At 40.9% G+C, this 21,158-nt stretch overlaps 4 protein-coding genes across 7 annotated transcripts in view; 2 read left to right on the top strand and 2 right to left on the bottom strand.

The window, feature by feature from the left end:
• Window positions 1-1,866, bottom strand: part of LOC115372576 (ligand-dependent corepressor) — a 31,352-nt gene extending 29,486 nt beyond the window's left edge. Inside the window, exon 1 of one of the 2 annotated variants that reach the window (XM_030070592.1) lies at window positions 1,758-1,866. In XM_030070592.1, the coding sequence (XP_029926452.1) occupies window positions 1,758-1,854 (97 nt within the window). In that variant the 5' untranslated portion in view covers window positions 1,855-1,866. The remainder of the gene's footprint in view (window positions 1-1,757) is intronic. The other variant, XM_030070594.1, reaches the window with a different exon arrangement.
• morn4 (MORN repeat containing 4) lies at window positions 1,530-8,002 on the top strand. Of its 3 annotated transcripts, none has more exons than XM_030070601.1 (5): window positions 1,530-1,657; window positions 4,715-4,791; window positions 6,864-6,978; window positions 7,102-7,211; window positions 7,309-8,002. In XM_030070601.1, exons 2-5 carry the CDS (start codon window positions 4,725-4,727, stop codon window positions 7,455-7,457), a joined length of 441 nt encoding a protein of 146 aa, XP_029926461.1. In that variant the 5' UTR covers window positions 1,530-1,657; window positions 4,715-4,724; the 3' UTR covers window positions 7,458-8,002. The 3 variants fall into 3 exon arrangements, with proteins under 3 accessions (XP_029926461.1, XP_029926459.1, XP_029926460.1); XM_030070599.1 differs by lacking the exon at window positions 1,530-1,657 and adding an exon at window positions 3,130-3,222; XM_030070600.1 differs by lacking the exon at window positions 1,530-1,657 and adding an exon at window positions 3,182-3,222 and having other exon boundaries at window positions 4,718-4,791.
• Window positions 8,003-11,283: 3,281 nt separating this feature from the next.
• ankrd2 (ankyrin repeat domain 2 (stretch responsive muscle)) lies at window positions 11,284-15,677 on the bottom strand. Its single transcript, XM_030071100.1, has 8 exons — window positions 15,609-15,677; window positions 13,653-13,802; window positions 13,433-13,540; window positions 13,196-13,294; window positions 12,985-13,083; window positions 12,737-12,835; window positions 12,546-12,644; window positions 11,284-11,409 (listed from the first exon to the last, which is right to left on the bottom strand). Exons 1-8 carry the CDS (start codon window positions 15,675-15,677, stop codon window positions 11,284-11,286), a joined length of 849 nt encoding a protein of 282 aa, XP_029926960.1.
• Window positions 15,678-17,493: 1,816 nt separating this feature from the next.
• Window positions 17,494-20,697, top strand: st3gal7 (ST3 beta-galactoside alpha-2,3-sialyltransferase 7). Its single transcript, XM_030070597.1, has 7 exons — window positions 17,494-17,642; window positions 18,421-18,541; window positions 18,637-18,974; window positions 19,584-19,770; window positions 19,866-20,006; window positions 20,310-20,459; window positions 20,611-20,697. Exons 1-7 carry the CDS (start codon window positions 17,494-17,496, stop codon window positions 20,695-20,697), a joined length of 1,173 nt encoding a protein of 390 aa, XP_029926457.1.
• Window positions 20,698-21,158: the final 461 nt, after the last annotated feature.

The raw sequence follows: 21,158 nt of genomic DNA, 5'->3' as shown, positions 1-21,158 counted from the left end.
AAAAAAATCGCTGCAAATGTGAAGCCAAATCTCTGTCTTAGAGTGTGGGAGAAACTGAATACAAGACACAAGTACAAAGTGTACTGCAGAGATTTTCTCTTGCCCAAAGAGCAATATGTGACACTCAGCAAATAACCTCAGTCAAAGTACAAAAATACACAGGACTCAAGCATCAGTGTCAAGAATTTCTGCTGCCACAAGCACCACCTAAAGCGGACAGAGTGATGACATTACATTTGTGTTTTTATCTTATGTTTGGGAAATGGTCTGCAAAGGAGCTGTACTACTACACATTCAAAGAGCAGCATACTGTTTAGCATGGGCCTACTGCAATAACAGAGCTGCCTGCAACGTACAACAACTTACACTGTATACAATCTGCCACTGATAAAATCTGATTATTGGGATCATAATACTTAGTCACAGAAATAATGTTCCTGTTTCAGTGGTTTTGATAATGTAGATATTGTTACAATCACAATGTAGTGTCTGCACAAATCAGAAACATTGATCATATATTTAATTTTAAAAGAGAGATTTTTTTTTTTTATTCGGTTAAGATTTGATTGCATCTCTCCTTTAACAAGCCACAAAACAGCTTCATTTTATCTTTTTTTTTTCACCTAAGCCAAAGTGAGGGAAAATAGGGGACAGTAAGAAGATGGGGCTGCTTTTGAACGAAATGTTGTGGTTACTGATGTTTTGCACTGATTAAGGGCCCTAAAGAGTTGTTGTTGCTGAAACTCAACTGAAAAACTACTTCCCTGGGAAAGCACGTTTGTAAGATGTGTGAACCTCATTTTCATTTCATAAAAGGAGCCAACCATGACTAAGATTGATACTGAAACTTTTCACAATTGCTGGGCCACTGTTGAGCTTCATTCACCAACAGGGCTTGTATAATATTAAAAAAAAAAAAAAAAAAAAACGTCCCTGTGATTTGTCACTGGGTCCCAATTAATTCTTTGAAAACAGCTATTTCACTGATAAGTCTGTGCCTTCATATTCATATTCTAGCACCAAGTTGTAGTTTAAAGCTAAACCCCACCCACCACCCCACTACCCCCACACACACAGTCACACACACAGCTACCGCAAATATTTTCAGCTTGTATCTAGTAAATGAAATCTGCATAGCTTGAGGAAACGTGCTTGTTGGTTTATTTATTTGGATAGGGCTTAGCCACTAGAGGCTTGAGAAGTTGAGCATGGTGGAGGAGAAAGGAAATTCCTTCGAGGGGGGTCTTGGCCACTCTGACTTCCTCATTGCAGCAATGCGCGCCCACGGGAGGTGATTTGAGAAAGGCGAGAAATGTTGACCGAAAACATCCACGGGTATGCATCGCCCTCCCCCATCCAAAATACAGTATCATCACACGGGGACGCGCATTTCGGCAACGGGGTCCGCATTTTGGCCGACGCAACGCCTGTTTGACACTCCCTTTAAAACAAACACAGTGCCCTTTAAACAAACTACGCCAGTAAACAACGAAAGGCTGCAGTTCGACATAAAGACCAATAAAACAACCAAATACGCCAAGAAGTGCTGGTAAAATGACGCAAACTGCAAGATTTAACTAGCCGCTCATTGACTCAGGTTGGCTGCTGTGAAAAGGAAACAGTTGAGGACAAAAAAAGTCGCTCGGAGATGCCCCGAGTGAGTCCGCTTATAGATGGTTATTTACACCCTTAAACGTCAACTCGAGTCTGATTTGCAACCATAAATGTGCTCAGCGTGCAACTGGCAGTATCCTTACCTACACAGTGAATGAGTTTGTGTCGCCACGAGTCAAGTTCCTGCCGAAAGCCGCGCCTCTCGATTGTGCATTGCTGCCTTTTGCACAGACTCGCCATTTTCTACCGACCTTCTGTGGGCGCGCTCACGTTTGGGAAGAGGAAGCGCTCTTGCTGTAACATGAACGCGCGCGCCTCCGAGGCGAGTAGGAAACCACTCTGCGGGGAAATGTTCACAGGTTTTACAGTTGCTCATTCATAGAAATAACCACAATAAATGGAAAATGACTGGCTAATATGAGCAAAATTATTTATGTGTTTTCACATAAGCACCCATCTATTTTCTTTAAAATACCCTCACAGTAGTCATTTTACAATTTATGTGATCTAAATCAAAATTTTAAACGGGACTAAGGTGGTTGAAGTGTCGGTGAGTTTACCCCGCCACTATACGTCCTTTATAACTAGTATGCCTAATAAAATATTGCACTGAGCTGCTTAACTACTTTTCAGAAGTTGCCTGTCTGCTTCTCTTTTGCTTGAACGCGTCAGAAATCAGCTATATAGCAGTTTTATGCTGGCTACAGTATTTGTCAGCTTTTAAGTTCACATACAGTCATTCTGAGCTGTTTGTCTTTGCAGGCATTGGCCAGCAAACATTTGTTTTTGCTCCGAGTAGGCTAATTAAACGCTGGCACTTGTTCTTCATATGTTCCAGCCTGTTTTTAATTGCATCCCTCGAATGAAAGTCAAGTTGACTGACAAGTCCTGCTAAGTCTGATGATGGGCCAGTGTCTTTTCCAATATAGTCTAATTGTGAAAGCCATTCAGAAAAGCCCGTTAATGCCCTCAATAAATATGTCTGCCACTGTGTCGGTGCTTGAGCACTATTGGCCAATCACAGGACGTTTTCAATGAGCGGCAACAACAGCCCTGCAATGAAACGGCGCGACAGTCAGGGTGCTGTGATGCTGTTGTGATGTCGCCTTCAAATGTTGTTGAAAACTGTAGGAAACAGCTGAGCGGGCATGAATGAGACGTTTCTCGTGCGAGGAGCACTCACGGTGGATGGGAAAGCTGCCGTAGCCTACGTTTGCTCTCTGTGTAACAGATGATAATTGTTGAATGCCTGTCATCACTCTTTTAATCTCAAACTGCAGTTCTGTTCTAAATATTAATTAAATAGAAGTTCCCTCCCATAATTGTCTCATTTTCACCTTGTGGCTACAGCACAAGGTATATTTTTGCCTCTTGATTTCTAAAAAAAAAAATAAAACAGCAACTTTTAGCCATTTTCCATTATATGCCGTATCAAACAGTCAATTTATTTTTCATTTACACTTAAAATGCAACTTGAATGGTGAAATTTACGAGGAGTACTCGAAAGCAGCATACGTTTCTCAGCCCAGCCGGTGTTTTAATATTTTCACGCCCTCTGCACGTTTAAGGTGGTTTCCATGCTTCAGAGACGGCAAACGCAGGGTACAGGTAAATGATAGTCATACACGGTGTTGTCGCTTTTGTTCTTTAGAGTTGTGCTTTAATCTTCAAGCTACAATCGCTTAAACAGTCACGAGAAGGATGTGGCAGCTACCCGTAAAGGTTTTGCACTGATCGTGACATGACAGCTAGGCCTGTTCACAAGTTGGATATTTACAATGGAGTAGACGATGACTGTTTAAGTCTTGGCGTGGGGTGATCAATAATTCATTCTTGGGCGACCGCATGGATAGAATTACAGCTCACTGGCATTGTCCAGCATACAGACACTGCTACAACACTGGAAAGCATGGATAGCTATTGAACATCGTTTTGAAATGCTTGAAATCTGCTTTTTTGCTGTTGTGTTTGTGGTCGAGCAGTATTTCTAATTACAGAGTATTCATTCCTAAGTGCAGGGGCTTACTTTGCGCTTTCAAAGAGGGAATGCACCCTGAATCACAATCTCCAGAGGCTACGATACAATTAAAAGCTGACAGTTAATAAATGTAATCAGAGATCTTGAATGCAATCTGAATTAATTTATTCAAGATCTGTGGTCCTGTTACTATGTAACAAAACAAAAGTTGGGCTAATATCAACATAGAAACATTGTTGTGCTGTTAGAGGGAAGGGGCTGAGTGAGACAGAGTCCTGTTATCAGAGGGGCAGGTCCCATCACAGATGTTTCACTGAATTAGACACCTCCAGAGAGCTCAGCACAAAATTCTGGCATCCCAGCATCACTCTATGCTGGCTCCCAGCACTGTTTATGCTGAAAATGCATAGGCAGTCATTTTTGGATGTCCAGGAAATAGGCTTTTTGAGGATGGTACTCTTAAGAAATCTTGAAATGCAATTTACACAAAGGTCATTTGGTCCTGACTGAGCCACATGGTACAAATGTAACTGCTGTTGTTGCTTTGGGTATCAGTGTGTCAGTTAGCTTGTTTACTACTAAGTAGTTACTGAGTGTGTAGTTATGCTATGCATGTACTCACGAACAAAAGGTCAATAAGTTAAAGTCTTACACTTTGTCTTGCTGCTTCATGTAGACTGACCTTTTCAGCACTGTGAGAATTACAGTACCCATTTCATTTTTTCTCAGATATATGCACATGAAATATTAATAATCACTCTACTGATAATAAGATGATGATATTTGATGAGTCCATGTGGGGAAATTTTCTTCTCACTTGCCCCTCCTGACATCTGCAGAACAAAACTCTGAAGCAGAGATTCAGTGTGATGCTCCAGGACACTTCAGGAGTAAAGGTGTAGGCCTAGTCCTTTATCTGGTTGAAAAAACAACCCTTCCTTCCTCACACCCCTACCTTCCCGGGCACAACGGCATCATGAACACAAATTGTACCACTCTGATTGATTACCTCAACATCATTGCAATAAAAATGTGTGTGTGTGTGTGTGTGTGTGTGTGTGTGTGTGTGTGTGTGTGTGTGTGTGTGTGTGTGTGTGCATGCGGGTGCATGTGTCTCAAAAGCAGGGGCGACATGACTCTGACCAGAGGATCTTTCACGTATGCCAGTGGGGAAGAATACCATGGCGAGTGGAAAGAAGGTAAGACTCTTCTCTCTTTTAAATGAAGTTGGTCTGTCAGCCTCATGCTCCTGTTCAGATACTGAGATTAGACGGGCTTTCACTAGAAGCATTATACATTTAATCTTTACTGGGGATGATACATGAATCCATACTTAAGTAAGTCAATACCAAAGTCTTGGAAAATGATACCAACACTAGTGTTTTTAGTATTGATGCAACTGGATATCTCAGTCTGCGTCAGGGTTCTTATTGTAATGTAGCCTAATGAATCAGGCATCAATAATGGTGGCAATGCAATGGTATAGGTATCAACTACCAACATTTTAGTATTGTGACATAGCTAGTCTTAATATGTGTCTTTATGACAGATCTGGAAAAAAAAAAAAAAAACATTCTGTTTTTACATATTGTTTGGATTTTTAATGAGAGTTGTCAGTTCAGGTCATCTTGGACGTAACAGACATAACGAGTGCAACCCAATCCAACCCATATGAAAATAGTATATATACCTGGGAAAATTAGTGCAAACGAACTGTAGATTTCATAACACAATGTTTTACTTTTGTGTCACAATTGTTATTTTTTTGCACACTTCACCTGATACAAGTTCATCAGTCTCATCAGTGTCTAAGATCTCTGATGACCTCATGTATGCATTTGTACATTTATATATACAGATATGTGCATTTTGAAAAGATAGCTTAATATTATAGTCGTTTTTATAGTTAATGTGACCCTCAAGTATCTTATTTTTATGCATGCATAGTTATTTGTTTTCAAGCACTTTACAGTGACTTGCCATTACAGAGACATCAGCAAAAGTCTGAGCAGTTGTAACTACAAATCCCTGAGGCATCAGCTGTCATTGGATTACTGTGAATGTGTCAGTGGATTACTGTTGATGAGTTTACATGTAGGTATGCTCACTAAAAAAGTGAAATTATCCCATGAAAGGGAAATACCTTGGCAAAGTTTGCACCTGTGGGAAAGATTACAGGGACGCATATAATGCACACAAACACACACATAGAGCTGCAGCTAACATACAAGCTCCAGATATTAAGCCAAATCCTAATTAGCTTGTATTGGCAACCCATGACGTGCACGGCAAGATTTACCAGCTCTGGCTTTGTCAAATCTTCAGGATTAGACTTTGGACTCTTTTAGGAAATCTTAGAGGACTGCTCTGTCAAGTGCTGTTGAGAAAGCAAAAAAATCAACACAGAAGGAGCTGCAACATCCGGTGGTTTTTATTTTGTATATGAGAAGTTCTTGATCTGCGATGATTTTTAGCTGCCGATAGGTCATTACAAATGTTAATTTGAACTAGCTAATCTTAAGTAACCTGTGCAAAACAATGTTTTGATACCTTTGGGCACTGGGTCTTGAAGTCAATTGAAAAGTAATTATTTAAGAAATAAAGTTTGCTTGATACGATTGCGATTGCATTTTCCAACATGTTCTAGTGTAGCTACTGATGCTGTAAGCCATTTTTAATGGTTGCCAAAAAGGGTGCAAGGCATATGCATTCTGACATGGTTAGACTTCAGCCCATGGATCAGTAGCAGCAAGGAGACGAACATACGTACATTCCTCGCATGTTTTCACAGTCTAGATCCTAAAGTAGAAATCCCTGCTAAAAAATCTGCTGGATTAGAGGGCCATAATTCCCCACTGCACAGGAGGCAGATGGGGCTCCTAATTCAGTAGTAAACCTTTAGCTGACAGAGGGGGGGAAGAATACTTAAATCCCAGCACGTTCTGACTCATGTGACATGTAGTGCCTCTACAGTATCAAGTGAATTTGAAACCCTGAGTTGCGTTACAAGTTGAAATGGCATGCCCCCCACTCTGATAGATGATGTGATCAGTTGATGGTGTCTTATGTGCCATAACGAGAGACCAAAAGGCTGAATGGTTAGATGAAGCATGATAACACCCATGCACTCAAGAAAAGGCTTGTCCACAGGCAAATGGAAGGAAGATCTTTAGGACTGACAGAATGGCTATTTGGCTTGAGGGCACTGGTGTGTTCATGCCTCTGTTGGAAGTGTCGGCCTTAACATTTTGTTGATGTTGGTCTTTCTCAGGTCGGAGGCACGGTGTTGGCCAGCTCAAGTTCCAAGATGGAACCTGCTATACAGGCCAGTTCGAAAACGGACTCTTCCATGGTTCAGGTGTACTACTGTTTACAGATGGATCAAGGTGTGTCTGTCTGTGTGTGAGAGAGAGCGAGAATTTGTTCTCAATTATGTTGTAAACTTGCACCACACCTCTGTTAACGCTACTGTTTGTGTTTTGTTTTGTTTTATTTTTTTTTCACATAAGGTACGAAGGGGAATTTGCACAGGGCAAGTTCCAAGGGACTGGAGTCTTCAATCGATATGATGGCATGAAGTTTGAAGGAGAATTCAAAGGTGGACGTGTCGAGGGATATGGTAAGCTTGTCAAACCATGGGAACAGCTTGTGTTTCATGAATTTTACCGTGTTGATTTGTCTATTTTGTCTTTCTGTGCTTGTCTCTGTGCCTTCAGGGCTATTGACTTTTCCAGACGGGGCTCATGGTGTCCCACGAAATGAGGGATTGTTCGAAAACCACAAGCTGCAGAAAAGGGAGAAGTGTCCAGGAGTGGTGCAGCGGGCGCAGGCTTCAGCCACCAACGCTCGCAGTCTGGCACTATGACAATAGTGACCCAGGAGGAGATGTGGTCAGGGTTCCAGCACCTTCCAGCAGGGCCTCAGGGATGTGTACTCAAACAGCCCTCTCCATCTCCTCTCTGTATCCCTGTCTCTCTCTTTCCTCTTGGTCACTTTCTTTAGTCTTTCTCCGCATCGTTCCTTGCCCGGCCTTCTCACTGACTTGGAATGCACCACACATGCAATTTGATGAAACAATGATTTCAGTTCTGTTTCTGACTTTTGGCAAATGCACAATGCCATGAAGCACACTGTTGAACTGCAGAAGTTAAGCAGGAAAAAAAAAAAAAAAAATGCTGCTGTTTGTCTCTCCTTCTGCATCTTGTGCTTGTACACAGTGTCTTAGTGTTCTGCTCTAGCATAATTAGCTGCTTCTCATTTTACTGACATGGGACATCTCTTTTTATGATGTTATTGCACATTGTTGCTAGACATGTTCTCTCCTGCATTAGCTGAGGAAATGTGGTGTTCTAAGTCTGTATGTTGGACATCATTAGTCACTTAGTAGATGAACTCACTTTAAAAAAAAAAGAAGACATACTCTGTCACAGCAAAGTGATACTTAATATCTCATTTCAAGTCACAGTGCTGCAGCAAACCTTATTATCCAATGAATGCATTTTATTTGTGTTTTTGCTCTTAGAGGATCAATTTTCACATTTGCCTTAAAGGTTTGTTGAGGGAACACGGTCCATCTCAAAATCAATAGAAGCTCGTGGCCCTCTCCTGCCCTTCTCCTCTTCATCGTTTGCCCTGAGGCGGGGTGGCAGGAAGGGAGGAAGGACGTCTGTCATCCTAATGAAGCTGAGGCACAGTGGTCTATTTGAAGATTGCCTTCACATAAAGAAACACATGCTGAGCTGATGATGAGTTACAGCTCCCATCACTCACAACTCCAGCTCTCCTCACTGTAATAGAGCTCTTCCGGTGGAAATCATCCGAGAGGAAATTCAACGCCGCTGGATAATCATCTTATGTCTGACTTTGTTATACAAGCTAAAGGAAATGGCTTAATGGACACATTCAGATTTGCTAAATATTGGCGATAATCATGAAAAACTGCAATGTTTTAGCCACATAGACCTTACCTGAGGCAGACAAACGAAAGAATGGATAAGTGAGATCTGTAAGAGTATTTAATCCCAAATTATTTGTTTTTCTGTGAAGTGTATATTTATCCAACAGTAATGTTTGTGTTTTTTTTCACCTATCTACACCAAACATACTCTTCTACTGTTACTAGTGGTCATAGGGAACACATAATGGTGTAAAGAGGTATTTATGACAGTGTAGTTAGGTGTTTTGAGATGTTTAGAATTTACAAACCTTTTTAGCCAATCACAGCTATTCTGTGATACCAAATGAATTCAGTATACTTGAACAGCTAATAGGCCTTACAAAATACTTATAAGTGGACAAGGCTTGTCTATGGTTGCCTCTGTAGAGCCTCAACCAAAGACAATTAAATGATATCAGTAAGGGATTCCTGGGTGGTTTTATTCTGTCAATTATCTGGAATAACAGTTATTAGTTATAGCTGAACAGAAAAGACAAATCAATGAGGGGAAAAAAATCCCCAGGGCTTTTTTGGTGCAGAAAAAACACAAGGCCACGAGATTAAACAGGGAATTGCAGATTGCATTACATATTCCTAAAGCAAAATGGAAAAATATATGAATTTCAGTTTTCAGTCTGACCCTGGATTCTTGCTGTCACTGGTATTCATTGCTGTTAGTATCGCTGCTTGCTTTTCAGCCCCCGCTCCTTTAATACTGTAGTCTGCTGCCATGTACAATCAGGAAAACTGAACAGAATATTTAGCACCGCGAGAAAACCAGTGCATGCTTCCGTCTACCACTATTCACAAGCACATGATGATATTGTCATTGTATGTTTGCTGTGAAGTATGTGCAAAGTGTGTGATTTCCTGTATTTCAAGAAATGTGCTAAGATTAGTCTTTTTCCTCTATGTCATTGACAGCACCTGCTCAGTCCCTCTTTGCCTACACACTCCTGTGTGAACGAAATGGAAAATACAATCTCACATCTATTTCCAACAGGAAACAAATGGTGCTGTAAAAGCGTGCCTGTCCAGACTTTCACCTGCCTTGAAAATATCATTACCATGGTTACCTTTTTGCCGTAACAATATAATGTTGCTTTGAGTGCTCTTAGAGAAGACTACTGCACAGTATCTACTCATTCTCTTGGAATAGGTCTTATTATATGTCACACAGTGGTAAAAGGTTGATGTGTTTAATAAAACCTTGTCTGAAAAAAGGAACATGTTTTTGCCAATGAGTGCCACAGCATTGCACTTGGACACAGCAGAGTAAATAATAAAACAACAAGTACATAATATTTAGATGATTGTACGCTATTTCCACTGTGCCAAGACAGAGGCTAAAATGCAAGACATTTTGAAATTGCGGGAAGGGTTATCATCGTTTGTAGATTAACAAGTTCCTCTGGTTTGGCTGCAACCTCCTGCTTTCCCCCTCCCCCCTTCACATTCTGCACTCCACCTCGGTGCAGAGCAACATCACAGCGTGCACTGTGCAGGGTTCACTTCTTTAGTTCTGATTGAACTGGAAGCAACAGAAATGAATAGCAATCCAACAAATCAGGGAGAGGAGTACAATTTAGTGTTGCAGTTGAGTGACGGTGATATCTCTGTTTCACGTCCGCTTGACTAAATGGAAGCAGTCAAACAGTTGACACGTGACATGATTAACCTTGTAAGCTACTGTATATGCTTTTTTTCACCTAGTCTCCAACTGTTGCCATGACCCTGCTGGTAACAGGAAGTATGTGTGGCAAGAATCTAACTGAAAACATGACTGCATGCATTTAAAAACAGTATTGTACAGTTGCAATATGAGAAATAAATAGAACAGCAGTAAACATTTGCTGAGCATGGTGTGCTCGCAGTTACATTATGTATGAATTATGAATAATTAATAACTGTATATATAAACAACCACATTGTGAGCAAGGAAGCAAGGTTGTTGATGGTACAAAAATGAATGACCAACCTCCCTTAGGAACATTTGAGCCACTGATGATAGAAGGAAAATATGTCCACTGAGCTCCCCCTGAATCCCTGACTTTAGCGGGGGCATACCAGCCATCTCTGCTATCCTCAGCTGAAGTCTCAAACACAATGCTACTGTGTGTGCTGGCCTAGCCCGCAGCCTCTGTAACACAATGATATCCTCATGTATATTTAAATTCAAGTTATGTACAGTGATATCAATTAATATTATATAGCTGAAGGAGGCACCATAAACCAGATATGGAGAAAAATAATCTTAAGCAGTCACCAACCATGACGGTGTTCTTCAGATCATAAAGCTCTTTAGAAGGGAATATCAAAAGCTAGAGCTTGGCATAAGGTTTTAGGAATTAAACAGCGCTTCCTCATTCATGGGAATTTTGTCATGCTTTTTCCTCCTTTTTTAAGCTAAGCAGATCATCTTGAATCAGTTGCATCCAGGCTGACATTCTCCAGTGTCAGAGTTCAGACTAATCTCACAGCTTTAACAGCAATGCCCTAGAAAGGCAGATTTTTGTTGGAGAGCATGCATCACTTCATGCCTATAAGATGATTCAGGCTCTTTTATATAGTCTGATGTACTCAGACTTGCAAAGAAATTATGAAGAAAAAAAACAACAATGTAATGAACTATATGCTACAATCCTGAGACCATTTTAGGCACTTTGCAATGTATCACAGAATCATAGAGAGGAAAATTGCAACATTTTTGACTCTTGCAAAGTACCACAATATAGCTCGACAGCTTTATAATGCATTAATCATCGCACATAATGATCTCAGGTGGCTCCAGTCCCGCCTCCCTCAGCAGCTCCAATCTCTCCAGGGTTTCCACAGTGTCAAACTGCCACTGTTTTACCTGCTCCACCGCTGTCACTCCTTCCTGTAACAGACAGTACTGTCAGTTTCCTAGCAACACGGGATCGAATGTATAGTGATATAGTGCAGAGTTATACCTGCCTACGTAAATATGCCTGTTAAGCCAAGGACACATTATAGGCGACTCTTTCCAACATGTAGATGGAGAGTATATTACAGTTAGGAATTGCAGTTTGCTGATTCAGACTGTGCTTTTTGTCCTAGAGGGTGTCACATTTGACAACAAGGTATCTGGGGGACTGCAATTTCTACACAACTCAGCTTAAAACAGTTTCTTCTGCCTGTTTCTTGTATTTTTTTATTTTTTTATTTTTTTTTTTATTTATTTATTTATTTTTTTTTTACAATGGTTGGCAACAGCTCAACTGCAATGTCAGCCCAGCTCTTTTTCTTTTCCTCTTTTGTGGTAGGACAGCATTGAAATATCAAAGAGGCATTTGAGCTCTCTCCACAGCTTCTCCTGATGCATAGACCAAAATACATGCTCCTTTCATGTTTCCATTCCTGTCTTGTCAGAGTCGCTTACAACCATCCTCTCAAACACCAAAGAGGAGCCGCTTGTACATCTGTTTCCGCTTGCGATTTCATCAGCCTTTGACTTTTTCTGGTGACTATTCTGTCATGAGAACCCGCCCCTACAACTGACAATCAAGTCAAACATGTCTGACATGTTTGAACAAAATCAAACATGTTTGATTATGTCTGATGGGCCTTAGTGAGTCCTGGAAGCACTAAAACAGCCAGTGGTTCTCTTTTTAGCATCCAGGACCCTCAAATTGATACGTATCAGGTCACAGCCCCGAATTTGATAAGATATTGTCTCAGGGATCCCCATTTGGTAAGATTTAGTTGTTCCATAACTGTTCCATAACTCTGGATTGGCAGATTAACAGTGAAGAGTGTGAAACCTATGAACTGAATAGTCATCTTACACATCCTCTTATTGGACTCAGTGAAATAATAGTGAAACTGAAATATTCCACATTTTTCTGGGGACCACCTAGAACTTTTCTCTCAGGAAACTTGCAAAGGAAGACTGAATACAAGGCAAGTCGCTTAGTATGCTCCTAGCTCTATAGAGTCAGTAAGCCTGGTTTGGCACCATCTTGATAAACCAGACCACAGCAGGTGTAAACTCACATGATTCTTGATTGTTGTGTCTGCTCCCGCAACTACGAGCAGCTTCACTATCTTATATCTGTTGAGCCGCACTGCATCATGCAGAGCGGTGTCCCCTTCCTGGTTATAGACACAATGTTGATGCATTAATGACAGACATGAATTATGGAGCTTATGAAACATATGAAACACGCCGCTAAGTTATTGCCTACCCTGTCCCTGGCATTGATTTTGACACCGGAGGACAGAAGGTAATCCACAATGTCAGTCTGGCCTGTCCTTGTGGCCACATGCAGAGGAGTGCTGTACAACTGCAGGTCAAACACAGACATATGCTATGAATGGGTTGCACACACACACACACACACACACACACACACACACACACACACACCAGGACCTATTGAGGTGTGCTGACAGCTAAACAGGTAATACATAAACAAAATTCACACACAGTCACCTTATCCCTGACATTTAGGTCTACCCCGTGGTTCTTCAGAGCTGCAACAACTGTCAGGCTTCCCCCTCTGCAAGCCCAGTGTATGGCCATGGAGTCCAGCTGAAAGACAGTGGGATGACCCCATCTCATTAGCAGTTTTGATCCAATAATTTGAATATCTGATCCAATTGCATCACCAGCTTTACTGAAGCGATGCTCCTGCATGCCTTACTTTATCTTTGAAGTGCACATCAGCTCCTTTCTCCAGAAGCATTTGGACAATTGCAGAGTGTCCTTCAATAGAAGCACGATGTAGTGCTGTCCTTTTTAACTGGAAAGTTGAAATATGTTAGAGGAAGAAATATGCTGAAATACTATATGGTAAAGAGTGCTCTTTTGTTTTGGATGCACTGTTATGTGTAACGGGGTAAAACTGGATCTGTTTTGCTGCCACACAGGAAGTGTATACCTCATCATGGAAATTAGGGTTCCCACCATCGGCCAGATACTTTTCTACCACTTTCAGTTTGCCCTTGATGGCTGCATCCATGAAGTCTTCAGGATCCACCGGCCCTACCTGTCCCCCACAAACACATAAAAATACAGTTAAGTATACAAGAGAAAGATGTTCATATATTTTGATTTTGTGTTGTATATGAACACCATGTTTTGTATAAGGCCCAGCTCACCACAGGCAGTTCCACATACACCTGGGATGAGGACTTTCTCTTGGTCTTCTTGGTCTTCCTTTTGCACATCTCTGTGATATTGTCTAACCCTCCCAGGTCCAAAATCTCACGGGTTAGATCAGAGGAAATCCTCCTCTCTATCTCTTCAGCCTGAGAGATGACATGGCCGATATTAGGTAGAGAAATAATCATATGCCTACATGGATAGGCAAGGGACCAAAAGGCTTGTAAGAACAGAGGCGCCAAGTAGGCTAAGGGGTGTTGAGAGCGGACAATGCTGGTGATAATGTCACGCTAAATTCACAGCATAGTGTCATCTGAGCTTTTAGTCATTATAGAGAGGAATTTTCCCAACAAACTGCTGCTTGCCTTGTGTTTGTTATATGACCTTCATAATTTAACTTAAGATGTGGAGTTAAGGAAAATTTGTCTGTCAGTAGCAAGCCAGCCGGGAGCTTAGAGTGGAGGAGAAACTGATATCGCCTCTCTTCTCTGTGTCATGTTGATGTTAAAAACGAGGTGCTGATGCCTCTCATCTTCCTATCCTGTTATGTCTCTATCTATGTGTGCTCAAACTTCTTTTGCCCAGCACTTAGCTCCTAAATAAACACGGAAAATAAAATGAAATAAACTTTAAAAAATCCGATTAATGTAACTATGTCTATCATTAAGAGTTTGTCTTTATAGATCTTTTTATAAGAATTTGTCCTTATAAAAATAATTTTCACAGAAGATTTCTCACAATAATGGAAATTACCCCTGGGCTAACCTCGATTCAAGCAAACCCTGGGTTAAGTATTCACTCTTGAAAATGAAAGCTCAGGGTTAATGTATGCAGAACACTTGTAGCACAGTTTTGATAGGACAACAAACACTCCACTGCTTTTGTTGTAACTTCAAATCACACTGCAGATCCAAACCCAAACTTTTACACTGATATCCCTCCAAAAAGTTGGACTAACCCTGCCCCAGAGTGGGGTTAAATAAGCCCCAAGCAAAGGGTGGGGGTATCTCAGGGCTAATGGTGGTGTAATCCCAGGGCTAACAGGGATCATAACCCAGGGCTAAGCAGCACAGTGTGAAAAGGGCTAATATGAATTTAAAGCTGCAAATATGTGGAGAATAGCTGGATGAGTGTGGCTATTTTTGATCAATGAAGTGGATAAGTCAGTTGGCATTGCCACTGGAAGGAATTCACAATATTATATCAAAAACAATATGGTTTTATAATTAAGGAACACTGAATTTGGATAATGTTTCTCAAACATCTTGATAGCCAAACACCAGTGTAACAGCAAGGTCATGGAATAGGAGTGCGCATTCATTTGAAAGGCAGAGCATATGGACATGAGTCATCTATAGGTTAAAAAGACCTTGACTGTTTTACATGGCCTCAAAATAAGTTTTACTAGAGAACATCAACCAGTTAATTCCTCTCAGGTCCAGCACAGTGTAAGGTCAGGATGACAAATGGAGTTAACAAGCTGCAAGCTATTTCAGAAGTTGTAGCCGCACTGGGAAAGTTGATTTTCATCCTTGTGTTGCTCTTCATGTCTTCCATTGTGATTGCAGATGTTTTACTTCTCATTGATAGTTCATGTTTAAGCATGAACACTGTACGTGATTGCCAACATGGCTTCTACATAATTACAGCCTACACAAAATAGACCTCTGTCTTCATGATAAATGCCTATCCATGTGGTGTCATCTGTAAAGGCTTTTCGGTATATAACGGAGGGGTAATTGTGGCCTAAATAATACATAATATACATTATAATATGCTCTAAACTGTAACCCATAAAAGTTACAATTTAAAAAAAGCTTTCAATAAAGTGAGTGTTTGTAAGTAATATAGCAGTTATTTTTCAAAGGCAGCATTGCTAATATAAGGAAGATTGCAATATAAATGGAAAGTCATTGCAAATGTCATCTTAGCAAGCACTAAGTTTCACCTACCTCAACTTTCTTCTCCATTTCTCCTCTCTTGTCAACCACATTGGCTGCCCACTGTGCAACCTCCTCCATCACTGGCTGCATGAAATGTTAACAGATGCACCGCAAAAAAACAGGCAGCACTAGGCAGTGCTATGATTTTGTAACGGCAGAAGGTTTTGTAATAGTTAATAATATAATAATATATTAATATAATCTACAGAAAGAGTAAATGAAAAGATTAGTAATAGCAGATAACTTAGTTGACTGCGAGCCGCTCTAAACAGCAGTGCTGCAAGCCCAGTGCTTTTAAGCTTCCTAGTTGGAATGCTGGGTTCATGGAGGGACATTGTGTTACCCCGGCAAACAGGTGTATGTGTATGTGTGTGTGTGTGTGTGTGTGTGTGTGCTTTGTGTGTGTGTGTCTGCGCATGTATGTTTGTGTGTAAATGCTAATGATACCAGCCTCACTCTCTCTCTCACGTTGACTCTCTCTCTGGAACACACACACACACACACACACACACACACACACACACACACACATACACAGTCACACACACATCCAACTGGCATGTCACACCCAGGTCATGAGCTGAGAGTGCATTCATTCCACGGGCTCCTGGTTTTACTCACTCTTTTTGCTGCGTACGCTGCGTACTTCAATTTTATAAGAGTACAGCCCTCATAAACACACTGTTCTGGGGGATTATGTTATTTATAATTTTTTCATTACTGTCAAGTGATACCTTGTGAATACCTACCTGTTTCATACCACACCAACAACCAATCACTGACCACCTCCAGCTTTGGGGACCCTTATGTTGAGTAAATAAACACAAAAAAAGTTACAGAGGCATAATATTTTGTAGATTAGGGAATGCATCCAGTCATTAAACGAAACATTCTTTAAAATGGTGGTTGAGTGCGTTAAGCAACTGGTGGCACAAATGATCTATATCCAAAGGTCACAGAGCCAGGAAGGGAAAAGTCACTACAGCATACGATACATCTGACTGAGCAAGTCAGTTTTGGTATAAATCAAGGGCCAGATGGAGTTAAGTAGACTCAGTGGAATAAAAATAGTACAAATCAGACTGTACATGCATGGATAAACCTCAGCCAATACACCTGACTGGGAAACCATTCATATCCACTGATTCCTGAGTTCATATTTCTAGAACATTTTCTCACACTTTGTCACTTCCTCACTTCCACTATTTTTTGGAATGCATGAGCACATTTTAAATTAATTGCTTTTTACTTGTACTTAAGTAGATGTTTACAGCAGGACTTCTACTTCAATTCAAGTAAAATATCAGCAAAGTAACAGGACTCCTACTTGAGTGGCATTATGTAGTACTCTGTCCACTACCAAACACACACAGGTACATGCAATGTAGCCAGAGTATGACTGATTGTCATGTTAATAGTTAACCAAGTTACTGAGGGAAGAGGCAGAGTTCAGCAGGGGGGAAAAACAGCAGCAGCCATTTTAGCCTAATGCAACAGGCATCTTGCTGCCTTCCTCTCAACCATGCAGAGCAGATGAGCAGAAACCATCGGCTGAAATCTCTTCCAGAGCACACTGTGAGTTATTTTGTTCATATCAATTGTCAGTCTAGCCTAATGCTCTATTAATGCTTTATTTGTCTTTAAGATGCTTCAGGTTGTAGTGACAGATCCAAATGGCTGTTTGTTGTCCTTTCCTCTCTGGTAGTGACAGAGTTAATAAAGTACTTCCTCTAAACTCAAACACAAATATTTGCTTTTGTGGCAGAATAATGAAAAAGTACTCAGAGAAAAGAAATATCAGATGGTGACACTTTCACTGAAATGCTTTAGACTGTAATTGCCACCATGACTCTGTTAATGCTTGTGTGTATGTTCAGGTGGAGGTGCAAGTGCCATGGTGACGCTGAATCGCCTGAGTGTTGAGGATCCAGACGATGGCTTCTCCTTGCTGCCTGAGGCTGCTCAGACTGCAGTTGCAGCCCCTGTCATTCAAAGACAACAGGAGCTCAAGGAGCCACACTCCAGGCCATTCTTCCTCAGCAGGTATACCTCTGCAGGTGTCTGTAAATTGGTGGGTTTCTCCAATACAAATGCATGCTGTGAGGCTTTGTTTTATTCAAAGCCACTGAACTTTTATTTTAAATTCTAGTGAAGATTTCAAGGTTGCCAAAAATACCAAATATTTCCTGCCGGATCATGAGGAAATGCATGAAAAATTATAGGAAAAAAAATCTAGAAAAAAGTAAGTTCGAAAAATCTATTTTCTATTTGACATAACGGTGTATCCATAAAACAATGGCATCTCGAGTTTGAATATTTCTCTTAATGTAAGCATGATATAGATCCAATGAAGCATTGGAACAGAATAGAAATGTGACATTGCTGTACAATATGGAAAAAAAAATGCTTTTTCCAACTTTGAATCGACTTCAGGGGGAATTGAAATACACCATGAAATGAACTCCCATGTCTTCCCATGCTATATTCTGCTTTCTTTAGTGGTGTTCCCATGCTGCCCCAGTGGGTGTAAATAAAAATTTGAACCAGTAAAACCTTAACATTTTTTAAAAGAATCCAGAGCCTCCAGCTATCACATCAAATAAAACTGTGTATCTCTCCCTCGCTGCTTTCCTGTTTGTTTACCTTTTCGAATGATCCCTTCCCACATTATGTCCTGCCCCCAACATTCTGTTTTAACAGCAAATACATTAAATCAAGGACATATGAATGCCACTTCATGGTATCTTTAAGGGAAAGTCAGAGATGAAGGGCTTAATGTAAATGTGCAGGTTCATCACTCCTCTCTTTCTTTCACATACAGAACTAAAAATCTGGTCCTTAGTCTTGTGCTCTTGACTGGATGTTATTCAGCTATTTTAATTCCAGCGTATTTCCCCTTGGATAAGCTGACTGTCAACGACCACCAACAGCCCAAAGATCTGGTATGGATGCATGTGTTCAAGGGCATTTTAGATCACACATTCTGCTTTATCAAACCTCTTCTGTCTCACCTGTCTGTCTGCCTCTCTCACTTTAGGCCTTACTAAATCGGTCAGCGTCACTGCTGTCAAGCCCCTGTCAACCCCGGTGGTGTCTGGACCACCTCAAGCCCCTGTCCTGTTCTGCAGGCCTCCTGGACATCCCTGTGTTTGTCCAGCAGGAGACACCTGTGGCCTGGGATCTGTCCCCTCCACTGGGGCTGCAGGGCAGCGAGGGCCACCTGGCTCTGGCTCTGGCCTCTCTGCCTCAGCCTGGCCTGCCTCCCTCACTGGGCAAAGAGGGCAGCTGCAGGCGCTGTGTGGTGGTCGGCAGTGGAGGGGTCCTTCAGGGGAGCCATCTTGGATCCCATATAGATCAGTATGACATCATCATCAGGTACAGAAAAATATCTTACTATTACTGATTCTAAGATATACTGATCTGACATTGCAACCTCTGCTAAAGGGCTCAACCATGAGAATGAAGAGGCTGAAGACAAAATAATAGATAACAGAACAGTTCAAAGTTCATCACTGTAAAAAAAAAACAAAAACAAAAAAACAACAACAACAAAAAAACCCTCCATTTTTTCCCCTTTTTTTTCTCCAGAGGAAAGAATTTGCCTTGTTAATGTTGAATTTGTCACCTTGTTTCCAGAATTTTCTTGAATTGAGTGTCCTGGAATAAGTGAAACTGCTTTGCAAACAAGTGTGATTATTATTATTATTATTATTTTTTTTTTTTACACATTTTTTCAGGTTTTAAGACAATCAAGTTTTTATTAAAACTGAACATGAGCACAAATGACACTTGTTAAGATGGAGATTTTTTTTCCATCCCTTCTTTCATCGTACATGCAACTGCTGTAAGAATTCAACTATTACTATTGTGATAAAATTAGTACTGCATCAAATCCTTCTGTTCAAACAAAGCCAGATGATTAGTTTGTATCATACCATAGCACTGTACCATAGCTCACAGTAATATTTTCTCATTCCCCACCAGACTGAACAATGCTCCAGTGTCTGGCTTTGAGAGAGATGCTGGCTCAAGGACCACTGTCCGCCTGGTTTACCCAGAGGCAGCCCCCCACTCCCCTGATGAATACAGGGAGACCACCATGGTTGCTCTGGTGGTCTTCAAGAGCCTGGATTTGGACTGGCTCACTTCTGTCATCACCAAACAACCTCTGGTGGGCTCAAATCACAGGAAAAATTGAAAGCCCAAATGTTGACAGATGAGGCGAGCCTGCTGCCTCACTCATGTCTCCTGTGTTTTGTTGGGTAGAGCTTCTGGTCCAAAATGTGGTTCTGGAGGGAGGTCGTGGATGATATTCCCCTGAGACCAGAGAACTTCCGAATCCTCCACCCAGAGATTATTCACAAGACAGGACAGGTCCTACAGACATATACTGTGAACCAGGGAAAGGTCAGTGGTCCATTTCACACATTAACACAAACAAAAAATGAAATATATTCAGTAACCTTTTGCTTTGTATTTTCATTTTCTCCTATTTATAGAGTACTTCCCTCCTCATACTTTGAATAACAAAAAAGTATTGATATATTCTGAAGAATTCATTTAAAAATGTTACATCCAGTTTATCAGTTATTTCCAGTTTATTACCCTGTACCCTTGTTTGCACTTTGCAAAATGTGAACATTTCCTCTGCTTACACTACACTTGGAAAAGAGAAGGAAAAATAAAAGCACATTTTCTATTTCCAAGTAGATGGTCCCGACACTAGGTGCCAGTGCTGTGGTGATGGCTTTTCAGTTGTGTGACCAGGTGAGCCTGGCGGGGTTTGGGTATGACATGCATCACCCGGAGGCCAGGCTTCACTACTATGAGACCATACGCATGGATGCTATGAAGGCTCAAGTAAGTCTAGATTATGCCACTGTTTCAGCTCAGTGGAACTGATAAAAAATATTTAAAAAACAAACAAACAAACAAACAAACAAAAAAACATGCTGATGCATAGCTTTATGTTTGTTCTAATGACTGTCTCATGACTTCCTCTGTTGCCCAGGTGGTGCATGATGTCAGTGCCGAGAAACTCTTCTTGAGAGAGCTGGTGGCTGCAGGAGCTGTGACTGATCTCACAGGAGCGCTGTGAGTCAACGGTACAGAAATAGATAATATATTATGAACTCTACATACACCCCTCCCTCTCACTGACGAGACGCTCACGTCCTGCTGAAAGAATGTTATACAGCGCTGGCTGACCTTTAAAATGCATACAACCTGTCCTGCACACAGGGTTATGAATGAGCAAATTAAATTACATGAGAGGGCAGGCAGGCTCATGACTGAAGAGAGGTTAAATGAACTCTGGTTGTGTGCAGCACAAAAATGACTTATGAGCTGCATAACTCATTGCAATTTGCATTTTTTGTATCATTAAAAAAAAAAAAAAAAAAAAAAAACTTTCTTTCATCTGATTGTCGCCAGTCTTCATTCTCCACTCTTGTTGCCTGAACACAAAAAAACAAGAATCATAACTTCCATTGAATTTTAGGTGTTTTACTGAAATTGTGCACATCTGTAGTGTGTCTGGTCAAAAATTGCTAAAAATAC

Source organism: Myripristis murdjan, chromosome 15 (genome assembly GCF_902150065.1).
Source record: "Myripristis murdjan chromosome 15, fMyrMur1.1, whole genome shotgun sequence".
Taxonomy (NCBI): domain Eukaryota; kingdom Metazoa; phylum Chordata; class Actinopteri; order Holocentriformes; family Holocentridae; genus Myripristis; species Myripristis murdjan.
The sequence above is the reverse complement of the archived record's forward strand: the minus strand, read 5'-3'. Positions and strand labels throughout refer to the sequence as shown.